The sequence below is a fragment of the Schistocerca americana genome, chromosome 10, assembly GCF_021461395.2.
Source record: "Schistocerca americana isolate TAMUIC-IGC-003095 chromosome 10, iqSchAmer2.1, whole genome shotgun sequence".
NCBI classification, from domain to species: Eukaryota; Metazoa; Arthropoda; class Insecta; order Orthoptera; family Acrididae; genus Schistocerca; species Schistocerca americana.
Genome location: NC_060128.1, coordinates 101264185 through 101289630, shown reverse-complemented (window position 1 = coordinate 101289630; position 25446 = coordinate 101264185). Strand labels below are relative to the sequence as shown.

Genomic DNA, 25446 nt, shown 5'->3' with positions numbered 1-25446 from the left:
CCAGCACGACAATGCGACACCTCACATCCAGAATTGCTACAGAGTGGCTCCAGGAACACGCTGCCACTGACCACAGAACTTCAGAGACGTGATCATTATTGAGTAAATGTGGGATGCCTTGCAGCGTGGTGTTCGGAAGAGATCTCCACCCTCTTATACCCTTGCGGATTTATGGACAGCCCTTCAGGATTCATGATGTAAGTTCCCTCTAGCACTACTTAAGATATTAGTCGAGTCCATGCCACGTCATGATGCGGCACTTCAGCGTGCTCTCGGGGATTCTACAGGCAAGTGTACCAGTTTCTTTGGCTCTTCAGTGTATTTGGCAAGCACAGATACGTTTGAGAATATGGCCGATCGTTTACAGGGGTCTTCGTATTGAGTCTTTTTGGTAGCTTGATAGTGCACTTACGGTGAACAGAGCCCTGTCTGAAGAACGACTCGTGTGTTTGCTACAGCTGACCTACGGCTTCGAGTGCCAGCTGATGGACATCGGGCCCAAAGGCACGCTGTACGGAACGGTGCACGACCTGGCCGTGTTTGCGGAGCTCTCGCTGGACATGAGCAACCTCACCAGTCCCGCCGTCGCGCTCAACGACCTCTACTTCTCCAACGCGGGGTGAGCCAGACCTCAGTAGTGTACTCCTCTTCACAGCGCAGCTCCCTACGCGTTCATGCTGCAGTGGGGCGTTCTGTTGCGGGGAAAATTCAGTCTGTTCCTACGTATCCGGCCGCTGTGGCCGAGCAGTTCTAGGCGCTTCAGTTCAGAACCGCACGGCTACTATGGTCGCACGTTCGAATCTTGCCTCTGGCATGTCCTTAGGTTAGTTAGGTTTAAGTAGTTCCAAGTTCTAGGGATCTGATGACCTCAGATGTTAAGTCCCATAGTGCTTAGAGCCATTTGAACCATTTTTGTTCCTACGTAGTAGTACAGTACTGAAACGGGAACTCTACATCGGATCTCCCTCTGATATAGTGGAAAGAGGGCCCAGTGGATATCCCATCAAAAACTAAGCACAGGTCAAGCTTGAAAACAGGGGCCTCGCGGAGAGGCCGCTCGGTTTGACGCACCATGTCACGGATTGCGCGGCTCCTCCCAATGGAGGATCGAGTCCTTTCTCGGGCAATGGTGTGTATTGTTCTTAGTGTAAGTTTTTGTTTAAGTAGTGTGCAAGTCTAGGGACCGATGACCTCAGCAGTTTGGTCCTTAGGAATTCACACACATTTGAAAATTTTTTGAAAACTGGGACAAGCTATGCTGAAATGTAAGAAAAAAGAAAAATGGGAACAGTGAACGGTGCAAGCACAACGTGTGTAACGTAGTGATGTGCGTGAGTCATGGCGTTGTGGTTAAGTGATTATGGCGTTGGACTGCTAGGCGGACGAGCCAGGTTTAAAACTCCCTCTTGCCATTTACTTTTTAAAAAATGGTTCAAATGGCTCAAAGAACTATGGGACTTAATATCTAAAGTCATCAGTCCCCTAGACTTAGAACTACTTAAACCTAACTAACCTAAGGACATCACACACATCCATGCCCGAAGCACGATTCGAACCTGCGACCGTAGCAACCTGTATTTTATTGTCTACGTCATTTCACTGATGTCTTAATCTCTGTTTTTGCTATAAGTCTGCCTGGCACACACAGCACTGGTACAACGACATCACCACCTCAACACTTCCACGTTCAAATGTTTACATTCCACAGACACTTAGTTCCTGAGGTAAATGTCTTGTAATAGTACTGACAACGAAAATATATTTTTATATATATGAGCATATTGAAGTCATTAAATAGTATGATTATTTGCTATTTTTTGTTATTCAGTAATGTTAAGATACCTATTTGTTTTTGATTACTAAAACATGCAACACAATCTGAAATTTACTGAAGAAATTTGCACTCTTACCTTCTAGCACATTTAAGAAGACTACAGGTTGGGAGACCTGTTCATAGATGACCAATTTTTTGGAGATGATTCTCTGATTGGTGACTGTCATTATGATATTTTGTTCCAAAGAGTGGACAAGGTTGTCGAAAAGGGTGGCATATAATTAATGCAATGTAGTCCTTAATATAATGATTATTTACCTCGATCACGATCCAGACAAATAATGTATCAATTGAAAGTTAGGATCGCATTTGCACATTCTTGACTATGCCAGGCGTTATTCAATTTTATTTTGTCTACTAAAGAGTGCACGAACCTTATGTGAAGGGCACAAAACAAATATTGTAAATGGTCAAGTTTTGTGTTGAATTAATGTTTCAGTGAACTTATTAAGCATTCACTTTATAAGTTGTAATTACTATTTTTACTTTTAAATATATGCAGCACAACTATAGGCACATTTCGTAACTTTGTCTACCTAAATGTGATAGTGGTGAATAGGTATCCACGATCTCTGAGTGCTCAGATAGAAAAAAGTTCATTCGTTGTTCTTATTGGAGGACCATTGATCACAGTTATCCACTCTCATTGTGATAGGTTTTCGCCATTTTCTCGTATATTTCCATGTGCGAAAGACTATTTTGTAGTTATGTAAGAATATTTTGTAGTTACATGGATCATTGTCTGTGACAAGATCCGTACTGCACAAGGAAGGCTACATTTCGACGGCCGTAAATTACCGAGATATCCAGTGAACAGTAGTTACACGGAATAGCTAGAATAAAAAGTGGTTGGTTGTTATCGTACAACCTGTCTGAAGCGTGGACGGAGGCAGGCAGTTTGCGAGAACCAGCTAGCTGGTGACAGGACGGGAGACATTAATCACCGCCCTGCCAGCGTGAAGGGGTAATTAAATTAAAAACAAGGGCTCGTTACATACACACACACACACACACACACACACATATATACAAAACGAGACAGACAAGCAGCGAGGGAGGGAAGAGGAAAACGGGGGGCTGAGTGGAAGAGGAGATGAAAGTACAAAGAGCGATGCATGGGGTTGGGTGAGTAGCTAGGCATGGCTATGAAAGCAGAAACGTCGGGGACACGTCAGCCTCCCACTGAAGAGTTCCATACACGATCATTTCATCTATCATGACTCATCTCTTTATTCTCTTCTCCTTCTTGCCCTTAGGCGTTCCAGTTACACTTCCTAACACTATGTTCCTGTTGTGTACATCGTTCTGCGTAGTCAGCGCGTACACAACTTTCCCACTAGAGCGCACCCCGCTAAACACTACAGCACAGGTGCAGCGATCGTCCGTCTTCACACTACGAGATGGCGCTGCCATAGAGACGGACTGAATTCCACATATTAATATGTAACGCAGCCAATGAGATTACTGCTAACGTAGAACCTTTTCTGCTCGCGGATCACACTCGCGCAGTAATACATGAACGCGTGAGGTATTATAACGAGTGTACAGATCTCCGATTAGTCAGTCTGCATTTTTCTGCATCAGTCTGTACCAGTCTCCATTAGTATGTACCAGTCTGTACGAGTTCTACATTTGTTTGTACCAGTCTATATTCAAGTTTCAGTCTGCGCCTAATAAGATTACCATATTCCTGTACATAGCCATGAAGATAAATGTATAGAAACTTTTGTCAAGTATCAGAGATATATGTGAGAATAAGATGAACGTACCAATACCAAAGGAACTTCAGATTGTCAATTGTAAATAGAATCCAGAACCAAGTTAATTAATTTTTATGCTTGTTATTATTTTAATAAATGTGTGTGAAAATTAATCAAGTTGTGTTTAAAGTTGGTCACCATCAATCTGCTACTCTTAGTGTGCAAGTGGCATTTCTGTCATCTGACCTAACGGCATAAGATAAACACGCCACGATAAGACCACGAGACATATTGCTGACACTCGCCCACTTTGTTAGAGCGACAAGTCAAATAACCTGATGGTGTGTGTACTGAAGGTCTTACAGTACGCACACCACAGTTCCTCTTTCCTTTTCTTCCAGTACTCCTTCACCGTCTCACTATTTTTTTTTCTCTCCTCAGACAATTTTGTGGCAATTTTCTTTTTGCATCTGCCTTTGAACCGTACGAGTTTCAAAAATTTTATTAAAAATCTCTCTTTCCTATACTTGTTCGTCTGCTGTGTCATTCCTTTCTTAATATTTCCTAACCTCTTAACTCTTGGTGGTAGTTAATTTCTGTTTCTTTAACGTATTAAGTGAATATTTTTTGTTGTTGTTGTTGTTGTTGGTGTCTGTTTGCAACCTGTAACCGCGCAAGTAACGAGCAGCCCATAGTGGCTCCCCATCACAATTTTTTATCTTAAATATCTTTGTGACTAACGCCCTTTTGGCATATTTATTATTTTATAAATGACATACAAGTACTGCCAATCTTTCACGATGATTCTGTACTTATACTCTGTATTATACGTTTTTGGTCATAATTCTGTGACCATGTTATATAGTCCATTCTTTGATTCTGAGGAAGACACTCCTAGCAGTGTTGAAACCCGGTTAATTCGTTAAAAATAGTGACCGAGGGCTGTTTTCTTTCAATTGTGTCGTATTAAGTAAATTTACTGTCATTAATTCGGGAGATGTGTAAAAAAGTAGGAATCTCCTCTTCGGCATTGTTTAGCATACGTTTCCTGTGCTACGATAAATTGCTTCTTAATATTCAAACTCCCGATTATGGAATGTTCTTAGTTGGGGTTAAGAGGTTTTTGATCTGAGGAGATCAGTAAATTCAGTTGCTGTACATCTATTGACTTCAACGTTATGATAACTTATGAGATGGCCATTAATATAACAAAGGGCTCCAGTGCCAGAAAGTTATCCTTGACTGATCATCAGATCAAAATAGGCAGCTTAAAAATATACTTCTGTGCGCTTTCTACTAATTTATAGAAAGCTTTTGCTGCTGGAAAGGTAAGTGGGCATTTTACGAAAATTTAAAGGAATTTATCGGTTGTTGTTTACTATATGACTACGTCTATCTTCAGGATGAAGTGAGTATCATTTTACATGACACATCCCTGCAGCTGTAGGACGAGAATCGATATTAATTACCGGGGAATATGCGTAAAATACGGTTGTGTTCTGTTTCATCCCCTGGGTTAACCTAGGCATCACACAGCAGCCCAATAAATCGGTACGTTATTCTTGAAAGTTATCTAGGATTCTAATAACCAGGTTTTATGAAAATTCATCTACGTATACATCAACATGGCTGCTCGGCAAATCTCACTTAAGTGTCTGGCGGAGGGTTCATAGAACCATCCTCACAATAATTCTCTATAACTCCAATTTCGAACAGAACGAACAGCTATATCTTTCCGTGGGAGCTCTGATTTCCGTTACTTTATTACGATGATCGTTTCTCCCTTCGTGCCGGCCGCAGTGGCCGAGCGGTTCTAGGCGCTACAGTCTGGAACCGCGCGACCGTACGGTCGCAGGTTCGAATCCTGTCTCGAGCATGGATGTGTGTGATGTCCTTAGGTTAGTTAGGTTTAAGTAGTTCTAAGTTCTAGGGGACTGATGACCTCAGAAGTTAAGACTCATAGTGCCCAGAGCCATTTGAACCATCTCCCTACGTAAGTCTGCGTAAACAATATATTTTCGCATTCGGAAGAGAAACTTGGTGATTGGAATTTCGTGAGAAGATTCCGCCTCAACGAAAAACGCCTACAAAACGTCCACCCCAGTTCGTGTATCACGTCCGTTACTCTCTCTCCCCTATTTCGCGATAATACAAAATATGCTACTGTTCTTTAAACTTTCTCGATGTATTCTCCTATCGATGTATTCCCCTATCTCGTAAGGATCCCAGACCGCGCAGTACTCCGAAAGAGGACGGACAAGCCTAGTGTAGATAGACTCTTTAGCATATCTGTTACATTTTCTAAGTGTTCTGCCAAGGAAACACAGTCTTTCGTTCACCTTCCCCACAACATTTTCTGTGTGTTCTTCCCAATGTAAGTTGTTCGTATTGTAACACCTAGGCCTTGAGGTTTGAGTGATTTATCGTGCAATCGACGTTTAACGGATTCCTTTTGGCGGTCATGTGAATGACCTCACACTTTTCGTTATTTAGCGTCATTTCGTGCCATTCAGATACTTTTTCTAAATCGTTTTTCAATTTGTTTTACTCTTCTGATGACTGTACTAGACGATAAACGACAGCAGCATCTGCAAACAACCTAAGACGGCTGGTCACCCTGTCTCCCATATCGTTTATAAATATAAGGAACAGCAAAGGGCCTGTAACACTACCTTGGGAAACACCAGAAATCACTTCTGCTTTACTCGATGACATTTCGTCAGTTTTGTACAAACTGTAACGTCTCTGACAGGAAATCACGAATCGAGTCACATAGCTGAGGCGATATTCCATAAGCACGCAATTTCACTACAAGCCGCTTGTGTGGTACTGTGTCAAAAGCCTTGCGGAAATTCAGAAAGACGGAATCAATCTGAAATCCCTTGTCAATAGCACTCAACACTTCATGCGAGTAAAGAATATGTTGTTTTTCACAAAGAAAAAAAAAGGTTCAAATGGCTCTCAGCACTATGGGACTTAACATCTGAGGTCATCAGTCCCCTAGAACTTAGAACTACTTAAACCTAACTAACCTCAGGACATCACACACATCCATGCCCGAGGCAGGATTCGAACCTGCGAACGTAGCGGTCGCGCGGTTCCAGACTGAAGCGCCTAGAACCGCTCGGCCAATCTGGCCGGCCTTTTCACAAGAATGAATGGTTTCTATATCCATGTTGACTGTATGTCAGTAGATCGTTTTCTTCATGGTAATTCATAATGTTCCAACACAATATGAGCGTTCCTGGTACTTTCTGCTGCAATTCATTTAAGGGGGAGCCGGTCATGGTGGCCGTGCGGTTCTAGGCGCTACAGTCTGGATCCGAGCGACCGCTACGGTCGCAGGTTCGAATACTGCCTCGGGCATGGATGTGTGTGATGTCCTTAGGTTAGTTAGGTTTAAGTAGTTCTAAGTTCTAGGCGACTGATGACCTCAGAAGTTAAGTCGCATAGTGCTCAGAGCCATTTGAACCATTTAAGGGGGGTAGGGTGTCAAACGGGCCTACTTGGAGCAGGAGAGACACCACAGTCTCCTGTCTATACTTTTACAAATAAATTAATAAAACCTTGTCAGCATGACCAGGAAGGATTCAGGATTCACACTCATAGCAGTGGAAGTGCAAAAACATAACAAAATAATTTTTTTTAGATATGAAATTTCATCATTTTTTCAATTACTGTTGGCTGCATTTGTTGCTATAGGTACATTTTTCTTCACAAGTGAGAGAGATTCTTTGATGAATTTTGGAAAGAATACAAACCATACTTACAGGTGTATGAAACTCAAGAATTTTCCAAATCTATTAAAAACTGTGGTAAAGATTGAGATAATTAACTAAAAAATTTGGTTTTTTTTCTTAACATAAAGTTTAAAACGTAACAGTTCATTCATTTTTCATAAATTAAATAGATTCTAGAGTTTCAGACACCTGTAAGTATGTTTTGTATTCTGTGCAAAATTCTTCGAACAGTCTTTCTTACTTATGAAGAAAAGTGTACCTATAGCAACAAATGCAGCCAATTGTAAGTGAAAAAATGATGAAATTTCACATGTAAAAAAAAATATTTTGTTATATTTTTGAACTTCTGCTGCTACGAGTGTGAACCCTGAATCCTTCCTGGTCATGCTGACTAAGTTTTATGAATTTACTTGCAAAAGTATAGACAGTGGGAATTAAAATGTCCTGTGGTGCTTCTCCTGCTCAAAGTCGGCCCGTTTGATGTCCTACCGCCCTTAAGTAAGTGATACAAGCAGGAAGAAAGAAACATTATATCCCAACATCACTTAAATTATGGAACACTCTATAGCTGATCTCTGATCGCTGAGCTGGATAGGAGAGCAAGCCGATGAGGTTCGAGGATTTCCCATCAGCAGGGAGGAGGAGATGGAACCCACACTGCGCGATGGGGGAGCGGTTTCATCTGTGTTGTTTTCCTGCTGAAGGTGCCAGAAGTCCGAGGTCCGATCAGCAGCATCGCCAAGCATTTCCAGGGAAGAGGCTGCGCCACTGATAACATTGAGAGTTGGCCGACTGCCGTCTGCGCCCGGAACAGTCCCCGCTCGAAACGGCCGAGTGGCAGATAACATCTGAACGTCGCGCAGTGACGCAACAAAGGCGACGCCATTGTCGCCGGCGCCCGCCAGTGCTGCTATCTGACGGCGCGACGCTGCTGCCATCTCGCGGCGCTCGGCCGCCTTTTTCTGTCTCCCCTCCCTCTTTTTCTGCCGATAGATTCCTTTATGACGTCACGTCCGCTACGGAGGGCGCCGCCGTAAAAGGAGCGAACGTCCGAGAGAGCTAACTGAAGCTCTTTGTGTCTCTTCTCATCCTCCTAGAAGTTTCTGCACCGTGCTTTCTTTCTACAAGAGCACCAACCGGATTGCTTATTTAGCAGAACTCGTTCCCGATTTCGAGATTCCCAGCGTGTTCTTTGCGTGCAAGCGGTATTTCGTTATCATTTACAGTAGCCTGCCCTTTGATGAGCCAGACAAAATGGCGCATCCCCTCGTCTGCTTTATAAAAGTCACGCGCTGTATTGTTTTGTCCGATAAAACAGCATTTCGTAGGACTAGGGTGCGGCGACTGCAGAACTGTTCCTGTAAACAAACGAAAAATTAATTACATAAGTTTACTTTTCTTAGCTGATAACTGAGCAAGCAGTAAAGGAAACAAAAGGAAAATTCGGAGTAGGTATTAAAATCCATGGAGAAGAAATAAAAACTTTGAGGTTCGCCGATGACATTGTAATTCTGTCAGAGACAGCAAAGGACTTGGAAGAGCAGTTGAACGGAATGGACAGTGTCTTGAAGGGAGGACATAAGATGAACATCAACAAAAGCAAAACGAGGATAATGGTATGTAGTCGAATTAAGTCGGGTGATGCTGAGGAATTAGATTAGGAAATGAGACACTTAAAGTAGTAAAGGAGTTTTGCGATTTGGGGATCAAAATAACTGATGATGCTCGAAGTAGAGAGGATATAAAATGTAGACTGGCAATGGCAAGGAAAGCGTTTCTGAAGAAGAGAAATTTGTTAACATCGAGTGTAGATTTAAGTGTCAGGAAGTCGTCTCCGAAAGTATTTGTATGGAGTGTAGCCATGTATGGAAGTGAAACTTGGATGACAAATAGTTTAGAAAAGAAGAGAATAGAAGCTATCGAAACGTGGAGCTACAGAAGAATGCTGAAGATTAGATGAGTAGATCTCACAACTAATGTGGAGGTATTGAATAGGATTGGGGAGAAGAGAAGTTTGTGGCACAACTTGACCAGAAGAAGGGATCGGTTGGTAGGACATGTTCTGAGGCATCAAGGGAACACCAATTTAGTATTTGAGGGCAGCGTGGAGGGTAAAAATCGTAGAGGGAGACCAAGAGCTGAATACACTAAGCAGATTCAGAGGGCTATAGGTTGCAGTAAGTACTGGGAGATGAAGCAGCTTGCACAGGATAGAGTAGCATGGAGAGCTGCATCAAACCAGTCTCAGGACTGAAGACCACAACAACGGAAACACAAAATTTATAATCCAGTGGTCCTGAAACGTACCAGATATCTCTTCGAGACATTATGTAATAAAGTCCAGATTTCTCCTGTAGCATTTTAATAATCTGTTTATTGTCATGTATCCATTTCGCCTAGAATTTCGTCTTCTGGTGATTTGCAAAACTTAAATATTTTTTTAATTTTATCATAAGGTTATTTAATCAGTATAAGATGTCGAGAGCACACGGGAATAATCGAAAACAGGCCACCTACATTTTTCACCCACCTAAGGAAGTATAACCGTTCGCAGAACGAATGGAGTTAGCAATGAAAATATTTACAAGCATTACCTAAAGATTTAACAGTCAACATCTTCGAAGAGACAGAAATTTACATACACACAATATAATGCTCAGATGACATTTTAAATGAACAAACTGATTTAAAACATAAACATTTCATACGCATCATAGTAGCTGTAACCATATATCATCATTGACCAATTGTGACAACTGTCAATCTGGTAACAGGAGCAAATCACAAAACAGCTTATAGCAAAAGACTCCTAAACCTACAAAACATTGTAATACAGTACAGGAAGACGGCAACCACTGATGATATCGGGACATAAGTACCATATACCTGAAAATATGATTAACCAAAATTACAATAAAATAAAGAATGCTGAGTAACTTTCGCAGATGGTTTGAAGATGGCATTCTACGCGAAATTTGTCCATCGCAATAAATACATCATTAAACAAATGTATCAGCAATCTTCATCTTATTACATAATATGTCAAAAATGGTCGATTTCCAAAAAAGGTGCTTGAGTACTAATAATGTCTCTAATTTTCTTGTTAAAGAAAGTTATACAAATAAAAATCACAGAAATTGTGTACGTTACAAAGCTTTTGTAAATTTTGGAAGGTAGGAGACGATGTACTGGCGGGAGTAAAGCTGTGAGGACGGGGCGTGAGTCGTGCTTGGGTTGCTGAGATGGTAGAGCACTTGCCCACGAAAGGCAAAGGTAGCGAGTTCGAGTCTCGGCCTGCCCCACAGTTTTAATCTGCCAAGAAGTTTCATATCAGCGCACACTCCGCTGCAGAGTGAAAATCTCATTCTTGAAACATCCACCAGGCTGTGGCTAAGCCATGTCTCCGCAATATCCTCTCTTTCAGGAGTGCTAGTCCTTCAAGGTTCGCAGGAGAGCTTCTGTAAAGTTTGGAAGGTTGGAGACGAGATACTGGCGGGAGTAAAGCTGTGAGGACGGGGCGTCAGTTGTGCTTGGGTAGCTGAGTTGAACGGTAGCTCAGCGTGTTCGGTCAGAGGGTTAGCTGCCCTCTGTAATAAAAAAAAAGAAAACGGAGTTGATCGATCAACAACGAGCTTAAACGGATGTCTTACGAAGTCCGCCCCTAGTAGATGCAACGAAGAATATCGAAAAAAAAAGGCCGCGCGGGATTAGCCGAGCGGTCTGGGGCGCTGCAGTTATGGACTGTGTGGCTGGTCCCGGCGGAGGTTGGAATCCTCCTTCGGGCATGGGTGTGTGTGTGTGTGTGTGTGTGTGTGTGTGTGTGTGTGTGTGTGTGTGTTTGTCCTTAGGATGATTTTTAAAGCCGTCACGGTAGCTCAGCGTCTTCGGTCAGAGGGTTAGCTGCCCTCTGTAATTAAAAAAAAAAAAAAGCTGAGTTAATCGATCAACAACCAACTTGAACGGGTGTCTTACGACGTCCGCCCCGAGCAGAAGCAACAAACGAGAGCGAACAAAAATGAGATTAAAAAAAAAAAGTTGGTAGAGCACTTGCCCACGAAAGGCAAAGGTCCCGAATTCGAGTCTCGGTTCGGCACACATTTTAATCTGCCAGGAAGTTTCATATCAGCGCCCACTCTGCTGCAGAGTGAAAATCTCATTCTATAAATCATTTTGTATATGTGCCTCTGTTACCAATTACAATGAATGAACTGAGACATCGCACTGCAGCAGCTATGGAAGCTGCAGCTCAAGACATGCTCGCTGCAGCCTGGGAACAATTTGAATACTCCATTGACATATGACGTGCATCTCAAGGGGGGCCATTTTGAATACGTATGAAAAGGTACGAAAAAACTGTTTAAGTCTGGTTCCAAATGGTTCAAATGGCTCTGAGCACTATGGGACTTAACATCTATGGTCATCAGTCCCCTAGGAATACTTAAACCTAACTAACCTAAGGACATCACACAGCACCCAGTCATCACGAGGCAGAGATAATCCCTGACCGCGCCGGGAATCGAACCCGGGAACCCGGGCGCAGGAAGCGTGTTTAAGTTTCTCGTTCATCAAAAAACAAAATCATTGTGTATGTTTGTTAGTTTCAGAAATATAGGGGCCTCAAATCGGACTATTCTTTTTGATAGACCCAATATTAAGGCTGTGGTTGTAGTAGAGGATATTTCACACAGTTTCAAGCTGAAAATGAATTTCTACGAAAGGAGCATGAACGTGTTGCTGCTTGTAAGTATGACCCGCTTTCAAAGAGATTCTAACCCGTGGTAGGTTAAGTGTTTACCTGAGATGGTGGATGGTAAAGGAGGAACATCAAGAAAATAATGAACAGCAGCTACTCAGATATTAAGTGAAATGACGAATATCGTTGGGGTCGCTGAAGACGGCGGTAGTTAGAGAGAAGGGAAATTAATTTTCATATTTCTCACTTTACGATCGGACCGGCGCCAGCGAAAGAGAACCGTGCGACGTAATTTCGCGGCCGTTACGCGAGATAGGGTTGTGTCGTAACACGGCAGTCGTAATGCGAGAGGGAGGGAGGCGTGATACCGCTTTTTCTCAGAGTGGGGGAAAGGGTGGGAGGTGAGGAAGGAGCGAGAGAGGAAGGAGAGAGAGAGGAAGGAGCGAGAGAGGAAGGAGAGAGAGAGAGAGAGAGAGAGAGAGAGAGAGAGAGAGAGAGAAAGAGAGAGAGAGAGAAAGAGAAAGAGAAAGAGAGAGAGAGAGAGAGAGAGAGAGGGAGGGAGGGAGGGAGGAGGTACACATAGTTGATGCCGCCTGGGGTGCGGTTTCTGTGTGGTCGCCCAGTTTTCGGCGCCAGAACTGGGGCCGTGATAGGGCTCGCTACGTCAGCTGCATTGTCCCAGCCTGCGATTGCCTCGAGAGGACGATTCTCCAGCGTAAGACCTCTCTCACGGCACGCTAAGCTTTCCTATTACAGACGCAATTACAGGGGCCTTAAAAGACACGCGCACAGACAAAAGCTCAAATATAAAGAAATGCGAAAAGAAAGACTATTTTCTTCTCTTTAAATTGCGTATTCCATTACGTAGTACGAAAGCTATTCAAGCTTTAATAAACCATAGCTAGCGCTGGGAAAAATCGACCGGCTAAAACCGATATCTCTATTTTAGTTCTCAATAACCTGTATTTTTCGGTATTTGTTTGGTCGCGATTGTAAAAGGTTTCTTTTTATTTTTGTACTAATAACGGGGTAACAAAAGTGGCATATCAATTTGTCATACCAGCAGTGCTAAAATTGTTTGTTTTTAAATAAAACTTTACTTTTTTTTTAAAAAAAAAAAAGTGTTGTTCGTCAAATTACCAATTCTGTGGAATTGTCAATTGTATTGCACAACCTACATTTGAGGTTAGCCGATGACATTATAATTCTGTCAGAGACAGCAAAGGACCTGCAAGAGCAGTTGATCGGAACGGACAGTGTGTTGAGGATATAAGATGAATGTCAACAAAAGGAAAAGAAGGATAATCGAATGTAGTCGAATTAGTTTAGGTGATTTTGAGGGAATTAGATTAGGAAATGAGACACTCAAAGTAGTAGATGAGTTTTGCTATTTGGGCAGCGAAGTAACTAACTAATGATGGTCGAAATAGTAGGATACGGCCAGGGAAGAGTTTCTGAAGAAGAGAAAGTTGTTAACTTCGAGAATAAAGTGTTAGGAAGTCTTTTCTGAAGTGTTTGTGTGGAGTCTAGCCGTGCATGGAAGTGAAAGACAAGAAGAGGATAGAAGCTTTCGACATGTGGTGCTACAGAAGAATGCTGATGATTGGATAGGTAGATAACGTAACGAATGAGGAGGTACTGAATAGACATACAACACTGTTCATCTTGTTAGTTTCTTTGAAAAAAGCGCATTCTTATAATTAAATTCTTAATTTAATGACACTGATAATTTCCAGTTCGGTTTTTTCTTAATTGTTAGGAAGGGCTTGGGCAGGTGGCGACCCTGTAATTTTTAAATTTATAATTGTCCTTGTGAGGTGGCTTAACCAGAAATTGTGCACAAGGGCAACATCTGCATTATTCTTGGCACATACGAGGTCCATTCAAGTTCTAAGGCCTCTGATTTTTTTTCTCCGGACTGGAAAGAGATAGAAACATGCGCATTGTTTTAAAATGAGGCCGCGTTCATTGTCAATACGTCCCAGAGATGGCAGCACCGTACGGCAGATGGAATTTTACCCCCAGCGGCGAGAATCAGAACTGTTTTAAATACTTCAAATGGCGACGTTTTCCTTACTTGAACAGCGTGCAATCATTCGTTTTCTGAATTTGGGTCGTGTGAAACCAACTGAAATTCATCGACAGTTGAAGGAGACATGTGGTGATGGAGTTATGGATGTGTCGAAAGTGCGTTCGTGGGTGCGACAGTTTAATGAAGGCAGAACATCATGTGACAACAAACCGAAACAACCTCGGGCTCGCACAAGCCGGTCTGACGACATGATCGAGAAAGTGGAGATAATTGTTTTGGGAGATCGCCGAATGACTGTTGAACAGATCGCCTCCAGAGTTGGCATTTCTGTGGGTTCTGTGCACACATTCCTGCATGACGACCTGAAAATGCGAAAAGTGTCATCCAGGTGGGTGCCACGAATGCTGACGGACGACCACATGGCTGCCCGTGTGGCATGTTGCCAAGCAATGTTGACGCGCAACGACAGCATGAATGGGACTTTCTTTTCGTTGGTTGTGACAATGGATGAGACGTGGATGCCATTTTTCAATCCAGAAACAAAGCGCCAGTCAGCTCAATGGAAGCACACAGATTCACATCCACCAAAAAAATTTCGGGTAACCGCCAGTGCTGAAAAAATAGTGTCCTTGTTCTGGGACAGCAAGGGCGTAATCCTTACCCATTGCGTTCCAAAGGGCACTACGGTAACAGGTGCATCCTACGAAAATGTTTTGAAGAACAAATTCCTTCCTGCACTGCAACAAAAACGTCCGGGAAGGGCTGCGTGTGTGCTGTTTCACCAAGACAACACACCCGCACATCGAGCTAACGTTACGCAACAGTTTCTTCGTGATAACAACTTTGAAGTGATTTCTCATGCTCCTTACTCACCTGACCTGGCTCCTAGTGACTTTTGGCTTTTTCCAACAACGAAAGACACTCTCTGTGGACGCACATGCACCAGCCGTGCTGCTATTGCCTCAGCGATTTTCCAGTGGTCAAAACAGACTCCTAAGGAAGCCTTCGCCGCTGCCATGGAATCATGGCGTCAGCGTTGTGAAAAATGTGTACGTCTGCAGGGCGATTACGTCGAGAAGTAACGCCAGTTTCATCGATTTCGGGTGAGTAGTTAATTAGAAAAAGAATCGGAGGCCTTAGAACTTGAATGCACCTCGTAAAGTACGTGGAGCCTTGGCTAGGATCCGTTTACAGTTCTACACACATACTTTACGTACCTGTAGGTTCGACCCTCCCCATGAACCATGGACCTTGCCATTGGTGGGGAGGCTTGCGTGCCTCAGCGATACAGATAGCCGTACCGTAGGTGCAACCACAACGGGGGGGGGGGGGGGGGGGTATCTGTTGAGAGGCCAGAAAAACATGTGGTTCCTGAAGAGGGACAGTAGCCTTTTAAGTAGCTGCAGGGGCAACAGTCTGGATGATTGACTGATCTGGCCTTGTAACACTAACCAAAACGGCCTTGCTGTGCTGCTACTGCAAACGGTTCAAAGCAAGGGGAAACTACAGCCATAATTTTTCCCGAGGGCATGCAGCTTTACTGTATGGTTAATGATGATGGCGTCCTCTTGGATAAAATATTCCGGAGGTAAAATAGTCCGCCCATTCGGATCTCAGGGCGGGGACTACTCAAGAGGACGTTGTAATCAGGAGAAAGAAAACTGGCGTTCTACAGGTCGGAGCGTGGAATGTCAGATCCCTTAATCGGGCAGGTGGGTTAGAAAATTTAAAAAGGGAAATGGATAGGTTAAAGTTAGATATAGTGGGAATTAGTGAAGTTCGGTGGCAGGAGGAACAAGACTTTTGGTCAGGTGAATACAGGGTTATAAATACAAAATCAAATAGGGGTAATGCAGCAGTAGGTTTAATATCGAGTAAAAAAATTGGAGTGCGGGTAAGCTACTACCAACAGCATAGTGAACACATAATTGTGGCCAAGATAGACACGAAGCCCATGCCTACTACAGTAGTACAAGTTTATATGCCAACTAGCTCTGCAGATGACGAAAAAATTGAAGAAATGTATGATGAAATAAAAGAAATTATTCAGATAGTGAAGGGAGACGAATATTTAATAGTCATGGGTGACTGGAATTCGGTAGTGGGAAAAGGGAGAGAAGGAAACGTAGTAAGTGAATATGGATTGGGGCTAAGAAATGAAAGAGGAAGCTGCCTGGTAGAATTTTGCACAGAGCACAACTTAATCATAGCTAACATTTGGTTCAAGAATCATGAAAGAAGGTTGTATACATGGAAGAAGCCTGGAGATACTGACATTTCAGATAGATTATATAATGGTAAGACAGAGATTTAGGAACCGGGTTTTAAATTGTAAGACATTTCCAGAGGCAGATGTGGACTCTGACCAAAACCTATTGGTTATGAACTGTAGATTAAAACTGAAGAAACTGCAAAAAGGTGGGAATTTAAGGAGATGGGACCTGGATAAACTGACTAAACCAGAGGTTGTACGGAGTTTCAGGGAGAGCGCAAGGGAACAAATGGCAGGAATGGGGGAAAGAAATACCGTAGGAGAAGAATGGGTAGCTTTGAGGGATGAAGTAGTGAAGGCAGCAGAGGATCAAGTAGGTAAAAAGACTAGGGCTAGTAGAAATCCATGGGTAACAGAAAAAATACTGAATTAAATTGATGGAAGGAGAAAATATAAAAATTCAGTAAGTGAAGCAGGCGAAAAGGAATACAAACGTCTCAAAAATGAGATCGACAGGAAGTCCAAAATGGCTAAGCAGGGATGGCTAGAGGATAAATGTAAGGATGTAGAGGCTTATCTCACTAGGGATAAGATAGATACTGCCTACAGGTAAATTAAAGAGACCTTTGGAGAAAAGAGAGCCACTTGTATGAATATCAAGAGCTCAGATGGAAACCCAGTTCTGAGCAAAGAAGGGAAAGCAGAAAGGTGGAAGGAGTATATAGAGGGTTTATACAAGGGCGATGTACTTGAGGACAATATTATGGAAATGGAAGAGGATGTAGATGAAGATGAAATGGGAGATATGATACTGCGTGAAGAGTTTGACAGAGCACTGAAAGACCTGAGTCGAAACAAGGCCCCGGGAGTGGACAACATTCCATTAGAACTACTGACGGCCTTGGGAGAGCCAGTCCTGACAAAACTCTACCATCTGGTGAGCAAGATGTATGAGACAGGCGAAATACCCTCAGACTTCAAGAAGAATATAATAATTCCAATCCCAAAGAAAGCAGGTGTTGACAGATGTCAAAATTAGCGAAGTATCAATTTAATAAGTCACAGCTGCAAAATACTATCACGAATTCTTTACAGACGAATGGAAAAAGTAGTAGAATCCGATCTTGGGGAAGATCAGTTTGGATTCCATAGAAATATTGGAACACGTGAGCCAATACTGACCCTATGGCTTATCTTAGAAGCTAGATTAAGGAAAGGCAAACCTACCTTTCTAGCATTTGTATACTTAGAGAAAGCTTTTGACAATGTTGACTGGAATACTCTTTCAAATTCTGAAGGTGGCAGGGATAAAATACAGGGAGCGAAAGGCTACTTACAATTTGTATAGGAACCAAATTGCAGTTATAACATTTGAGGGGCATGAAAGGGAAGCAGTGGTTGGGAAGGGAGCGAGACAGGGTTGTAGCCTCTCCCCGATGTTATTCAATATGTATATTGAGCAAGCAGTAAAGGAAACAAAAGAAAAATTCGGAATAGGTATTAAAATCCATGGAGAAGAAATAAAAACTTTGAGGTTCGCCGATGACATTGTAATTCTCTCAGAGACAGCAAAGGACTTGGAAGAGCAGTTGAACGTAATGGAGAGTGTCTTCAAGGGAGGATATAAGATGAACATTAACAAAAGCAAAACGAGGATAATGGAATGTAGTCGAATTAAGTAGGGTGATGTTGAGGGTATTAGATTAGGAAATGAGACACTTAAAGTAGTAAATGAGTTTTGCTATTTGGGGAGCAAAATAACTGATGATGGTCGAAGTTTCCCGCAGATGCGTGTATGGATAGATGGCGACGTGTTTTCGAGAAACACTATTGAGAAAATTTAGAGAGCCGAAATTTGAAGATGGATGCAGGACGATCCTACTGACAACAACATACATTGCACGTAACGAGCACGAAGATAAGGTACGAGAAATTAGGGCTCATATGGAGGTCTATTGACAGTCGTTTTTCCCTCGCACTACGTGCAAGTGAAACAGGAGAGGAAGCTACTAGCTGTACTACAGGGCATCGTCCGCCAAGCACCGTATGGTGGCTTGTGGAATATATGTGTGGACGTAGATGTATGTTACTGTGCTTACATTTTCCTTCCTGTTGTGTGTCCCTCGTTTACATCTCTTTCTATTGCCTTTATGTACACTTTATTTAGTCACCGTTTTAATATAATTTCACTGTCTCCATTGCTTTACACGAATTTTTCACATAACGTGATCTGAGCAGGCTCTTACATTTTCGTCAGTAATGTCGAGGTGCTTTGTTCTAGTGCTGTGCAATCGTTCATCCTTTCGCTTGCAAGACAACTGAACCTACTACTGTACTGCCTTGAAGTGTGGATAGCTGTCACTGCCAAGTTCTTCTTGGAACAAATAGTTGACTATGGCCTTCCTTTTTCCGGCAGGACGCTCGACATTCACATAGAGGGCATCGGACTGGACCTTCTTGACAACATCCTCGCCGACATCGTGACGGGGCTCTTCCATGACGTCATCATCGACGCCATCGAGGACAAAGCTCGTGAGGTCATTGAGAATGCGTTGGATGGACTGAGTATGAAGACGCTGTTGCCTTTCGTGAGCCGACTCATCATCAACCATCGCTCCCACCTGTAGAGGTCTCAACAGCCACTGACAGAGACGCCTGGCATCTAGCCTTCCCTGCAGTGCACCACCCAACCCTGGCTGCGTTAGTCACTTCTACATATTCGTACTGTTGTGGTGTAGCCTGTATTACACCAACCTCTCTATTCTGTCAACATTCCTTTTCACTACTCTACACTGTGTCCAAATTTCAAAAGGAAAATAAACCTTCTCTCCAAAGCATTAAGGGCACTCATTTAAAATAGATTTGTATATTAGTTTTTATTTCAAAATATCCTCGAATTATTTCTATTCTGGTCTTAAATGGGATCATATACAATGTAATGGAAAGCACAGACATGGTGTTCCTAGAAGATTTATACCTTGTAAAAGGTAGACTAAACACATCCATATTGTTTTATTTATCTATTTGTCAATAAGATTGATAGCTGGTCTGGCTCATTAAACTTTTTTTTAGCCACATCGCGCAACATCCAGCTGAGCTTACAAACGTTTTGTATGTACCTGTACCAGCACCAATAAACAACTGGAAATCAAGACATTTAGGATTTCCTACCTGATTCAGAGCCTTTAAGCAGGGCAGGAGATCAAACGGGCTGACTTGGAGCAGGAGAGGCACCACAGGACATTTTAATTTCCACTGTCTTTACTTCTACAGGTAAATTCATAAAACTTTGTCAGCATGACAAGGAAGGATTCAGCATTCACACTCATAGCAGTGGAAGTTCAAACACATAAAAAATAATTTTTTTACATGTGAAATTTCATCATTTCTTCACCTACTATTGGCTACATTTGCGGCTATAGGTACACATTTCTTCATAGGCAAGAGAGATTGTTTGATGAATTTCGTATAGCATACATACTATACTTACAGGTGTATGAAACTCTAGAATTTTCCAAATCTATTAAAAATTGAGGTAATTAACTATAAAATTTGAGTTTAGAAAAACATTTTTTTCAGAAATTAAATAACTCCTTGAGTTTCATACACCTATAAGTGAGGTTTGTATGCTGTGAAAAGTTCATCGAAGAATCTCTCTTACTTATGAAGAAAAGTAAACATATAGAAAAAATGCAGCCAATAGTAAGTGAAAAAATGATGAAATCTCACATGTAACAATATTTGGTTTTGTTATGTTTTTGAACTTTCGGTGTGAATCCTGAAACCTTCATGGTCATGCAGACAAAATTTTATGAATTTATTTGTAAAAGTATAGACAGTGGAAATTACAATGTCCTGTGGTGCCTCTCCTGCTCCAAGTCGGCCCATTTGACGTCCTACCCCTCTTAAATGTAATGTTTCAGTATTGATTTCTGCAGAACTTGCAGTGACTGAATATAAACTGGTAACATTTTACAGATTTACATATATGAGGCAGATATATCTGGCGGAGGCCCAGCACAAGAAGTAGTACAGATTCAGAAATGAATCCAGCAAGGATATACCCTCTCTGTAATCTACATAGTGAAGTCGCTTGTAACAGTTGGGGAAAAGTTAGAAGTAGGTGTATTAATATGTGGAAAAGTAATCGATATCCTGATGATTTGTCGGTTCTAATATGAAATTCGTTCGTCATGATCGCACTTTTATGTTTATCAGACTTGACCATGTCATAGCTTATATAAACAGGGGTTTCAGCCAAAAGTGGAGATTTCAAGCCATGTTACTGAAAATGTGTGAAGTTATAAGAAAGGCATATAACGTGGACATAAACAAGTGTAAGACATAGGTGATATTTTGTGTCATCAACAAAAAGAGCACAACAGTTATCTCAAAAATAACGACTAGGTTTCTGAAAGCTTACTTACGAAGTGTAGCATCATATAGCCATAGGACCTTGACTCTGCAGAATGAGGAAAAGCAAACAAGTTCTCTAGAGATTTGGTATTACAAGACCATTCTCAAAATCGGTAAGATCAATAATGAAGAAGTTCTTGAGACAATGCGGGAGAAGAGATGTTTATGGAACATTGTTGTAAAAAAAAAATTTCAAACTGCTATGCATCTGTTGACACATGATGGATTCCTCAGACGAAAAGTACACGGATATGTCAATGGAACTAGACGAAAACCATGACTAAAGTACGAATACAGACATCAAATAACAAAAGATGTCAATTGTAACTCCTACAGGGAAATGAAGATGACAGCACAAAGAAGTGAAGGTTGGAGAAATGATGTTACTTGCTCTAGCGCCAACCAGTCCTCGAACTGAGCACTAAAGGAATAAGATGATATTTTATGAATGTGATAGTTTATTATGACTTGTTCAAGTTTTACTCTGTTTTCAGTGAGTTTACTTGTACTAAGACAACAATTTCGGATTAGGAATAACCAAAACTACACAGCAATATCTATGCTTTTCGTGCACCGACGACAATTGTTATATGAAATGGGTTTAATATTGATACATGGTTTTATGTCTCTAGCGCATACAGACTTATTTTGTACTATGACCCTGGTAGTACAATGCATTTCCCAGATGATGGTCTACCAGTAAAACCAGTCACGGAATGCAGTCTGGACACGTTTTATTAACAGTTGCCTGAAACATATTTGCAACGGTAACATTTCGTTGATGATACACGATTACTTTTATAATTTTCTGTCTGCCGATCTACTCACACAGCACAAAGGAGGTTACAGTTGAGCAATATGCGTTCTAGGGTAAGTTCACGTTTTCAAACTCAGAATAAATCTAAGTTCTGCATCAGAACACGAACATGCGACCTTACGTTTCTGGAGCACTGTTCTTTACGACTGAGCTAACCAGGAAAGACTCCTGAAATGCCCTCACTGTCTCAATTATTCCACATTCCAAACTTCACTCCACTATTTTGTGAGAGTGAGAATTCACAAATTTACATTGACTTCGTGAAACTGTTGCTGGAATTGATTGGGAACTCTTAGTACTAGATGGTTCCAACAACCACCAACGAACAAATTCATTACGTCTACCATTACAGAATCAGAATAAACTGGAACTGAAAGTGAATGCTGCTTGCTTGCAAGATACATAGCTAAGGATTCGATCGGTTTATACAGATTTAAGATGTAGAAGGGCTAAGAATTAACATACTAGGTCTTAAATTAAAGCTCCGTTTGAGAGCAGAGAAGTCAGCTTATGTTTAATGACTAGCGTTTTACTTGAGAATTTCTAGGCAATGTTTCATCGTCGTTATTCAATGAAGCTGTAATTATTCTGAACGTAGAGTCGTATTAACAAATATATAAAAATATATCTGGATAAAATTTACACCAGAAATACTGAAAAACAAAAATGCTGTTGGCATATACAACAATCACATTTTAATTGCAGAGAAATATCCTTACAGTGATTTACTTTTGCACGTTGCAAGTACCAGATTCACAGGACGTTCGATACACGTGAAATGATTTTGCTAATACGATGTAAATACTAATTGAAATGTGCTTAAACAGGAGAGTATTACTTAACAATAAATTGTAAGAATTACATTGCTGAACATAGAAGATACAACGGTTTGTTGGAAAGAGTAAACTAGAGGCGTTTATGAGGGCACGAAATATCTGACGACTTAGAGGAAGAAATGAGAACAGATGTGGAAGGCATCAGTGTGACCGCATTAAAAGAGTTTTGAAAGACAAGGGATCAAATGAAGCGGCAGAAATAGATAACATTACTCCGAAATTTCTAAAATCATTAGGAAAAGTGGCAACCGAACTACCATAAAAATGGTTTGTAGAATCTATGAATCTGTAAACATTTTATCAAATTTTGGAAAAATATCATCCTGACAGCCCCGAAAATAGCAAGGGCAGATAAGTGGGAGAAGTATCGCACAGTCAGTTTAACAACTCATGAAACAAAGTAACTGACAAGAGCCATGTACAGAAGAATCAAAAAGAGAAGTGACGATCAGTTTGGTTTTAGGAATGGTAAAGGCACTGGAGAGGCACTCCATACGTTCCTATTGGTAATACCACAATATCAGCAAGCAATAATGCAAATCTCTCCTGATCAGGCACAGCCGGAAAAGTGCGGAAAACGGGAACCACAGTATTATGAGGACATTAAAATGCGGTAATGGTAGTGACACACCAAAATCACATTAGCAATCCGTTGTAGTTGCTACATATTTTATTACAGTGAAAAACATTATAAAATCACAATGACATAGGAAACTGCCTTACAAGGCCAGATCACTTGGACAAATAACAAATAAATTTCTTTAACCGGAGGAAGACCAATAAAACTTGATTTTGAATATGACTAGGTAAATATACTCAGGTAAAGCTTTACTTAAATAGTACAAATGTCCATACAATTCCCATCAGAACTCTCATTACTTCCAATCAGCTGAGGAACAGATTAAGTGTAAGAACACAGGTCTTTTAAGGTTTGGCTAGCCAACTTTCCTAAATAAAACTATATACAAATAATTAAAACAATTAAGGAGGTGCTTCAAGTTTACTTACTCAGTTGATTAATCAAAAATATTCTTAGAATGATTACAACTACAACACGACCATACGACAATACCCCTCAAAATGAGGTCGCTTCAATATTGCGTGTGAATTAGCGATAGACGCGAGCAGACCAAGGATTCAAACCAATACGAGAGATCCACGAGACAGGAAATGACATAGAAATGTGCTCAACATTGCACTGCAACTGATCGTCACTTGCTACACTAGTGGCCATTAAAACTGTTACACCAAGAAGAAATGCAGACGATAAACGGGTATTCATTGGACAAATATATTATACTACAACTGACAAGTCATTACATTTTCATGCAATGTGGGTGCATAGATCCTGAGAAATCAGTACCCAGAACAACCACCTCTGGCCGTAATAACGGCCTTGATGCGCCTGGGCATTGAGTCAAACAGAGCTTGGATGGCGTGTACAGGTACAGCTGCCCATGCAGCTTCAACACGATACCACAGTTCATCAAAAGTAGTGACTGGCGTATTGTGACGAGCCAGTTGCTCGGCCACCATTCACCAGACGTTTTCAATTGGTGAGAGATCTGGAGAATGTGCTGGCCAGGGCAGCAATCGAACATTTTCTGTATCCTGAAAGGCCCGTACAGGACCTGCAACATTCGGTAGTGCATTATCCTGCTGAAATGTAGGGTATCGCAAGGATCGAATGAAGGGTAGAGCCACGGGTCGTAACACATCTGAAATGTAACGTCCACTGATCAAAGTGCCGTCAATGCGAACAAGAGGTGACCGAGACGCGTAACCAATGGAACCCCATACCACCACGCCGGGTGATACGTCAGTATGGCGATGACGAATACACACTTCCAATGTGCGTTCACCGCGATGTCGCCATACACGGATGCGACCATCATGATGCTGTAAACAGAACCTGTATTCATCCAAAAAAATGACGGTTTGACATTCGTGCACCCAGGTTCGTCGTCGAGTTCACCTTCGCAGGCACTGCTGTCTGTGATGCAGCGTCAAGGGTAACCGCAGCCATGGTCTCCGAGCTGATAGTCCATGCTGCTGCAAACGTCGTCGAACTGTTCGTGCAGATGGTTGTTGTCTTGCAAACGTCCCCATCCGTTGACTCAGGGATGGAGACGTGGCAGCACGATCCGTTACAGCAATGCGGATAAGATGCCTGTCATCTCGACTGCTAGTGATACGAGGCCGTTGGGATCCAGCACGGCGTTCCGTATTACCCTCCTCAACCCACCGATTCCATATTCTGCTAACAGTCATTGGATCTCGACCAACGCGAGCAGCAATGTCGCGGTACGATAAACCGCAATCGCGATAGGCTACAATCCGACCTTTATCAAAGTCGGAAATGTGGTGGTACCCATTTCTTCCCCTTACACGAGGCATCACAACAACGATTCACCAGGCAACGCCGGTCAAGTGCTGTTTGTGTATGAGAACTCGGTTGGAAACTTTCGTCATGTCAGCACGTTGTAGGTGTCGCCACCGGCGCCAACCTTGTGTGAATGCTCTGAAAAGCTAAACATTTGCATATCACAGCATCTTCTTCCTGTTGGTTAAATTTCGCGTCTGTATCACGTCATCTTCGTGGTGTAGCAATTTTAATGGCCAGTAGTGTATAATTCTCCACCGGAAGGATGGAATCACGCAACAGTGACAACATAACCCAAGATGTAAAGGAGAGAACAGGGCCTTAAACATCTCTCTGTACCCCGGAGACGCTCTGCTCCCAATATGTTCGCGTCGACCGCTGCCAACTGTGGTGTCACCGCCAGAGACCACACTTGCTAGGTGGTAGCCTTTAAATCGGCCGCGGTTCGTTAGTATACGTCGGACCCGCGTGTCGCCACTGTCAGTGATTGCAGACCGAGCGCCGCCACACGGCAGATCTAGAGAGACTTCCTAGCACTCACCCCAGTTGTACAGCCGACTTTGCTAGCGATGGTTCACTGACAAATTACGCTCTCATTTGCCGAGACGATAGTTAGCATAGCCTTCAGCTACGTCATTTGCTACGACCTAGCAAGACGCCATTATCATTTGCTATTTGTCTTGTGATGCATGTACCGTCAGACCGATATTCACCAATTATGGATTAAAGTTAAGTATTCCAGAAGCTACGTACTATTTTTGCTACTATAAGACCTTGACCTGT

The 25446-nt window shown here is 42.1% G+C and overlaps 1 protein-coding gene across 1 annotated transcript in view; it reads left to right on the top strand.

Moving 5' to 3' along the window:
* The window catches only part of LOC124552272, a 75817-nt gene extending 56979 nt beyond the window's left edge, over positions 1–18838 (top strand). The window contains exons 4-5 of the mRNA XM_047126551.1: positions 459–619; positions 18628–18838. Coding sequence (XP_046982507.1) covers positions 459–619; positions 18628–18838 — 372 coding nt within the window. The remainder of the gene's footprint in view (positions 1–458; positions 620–18627) is intronic.
* The last annotated feature ends 6608 nt before the right edge of the window (positions 18839–25446 follow it).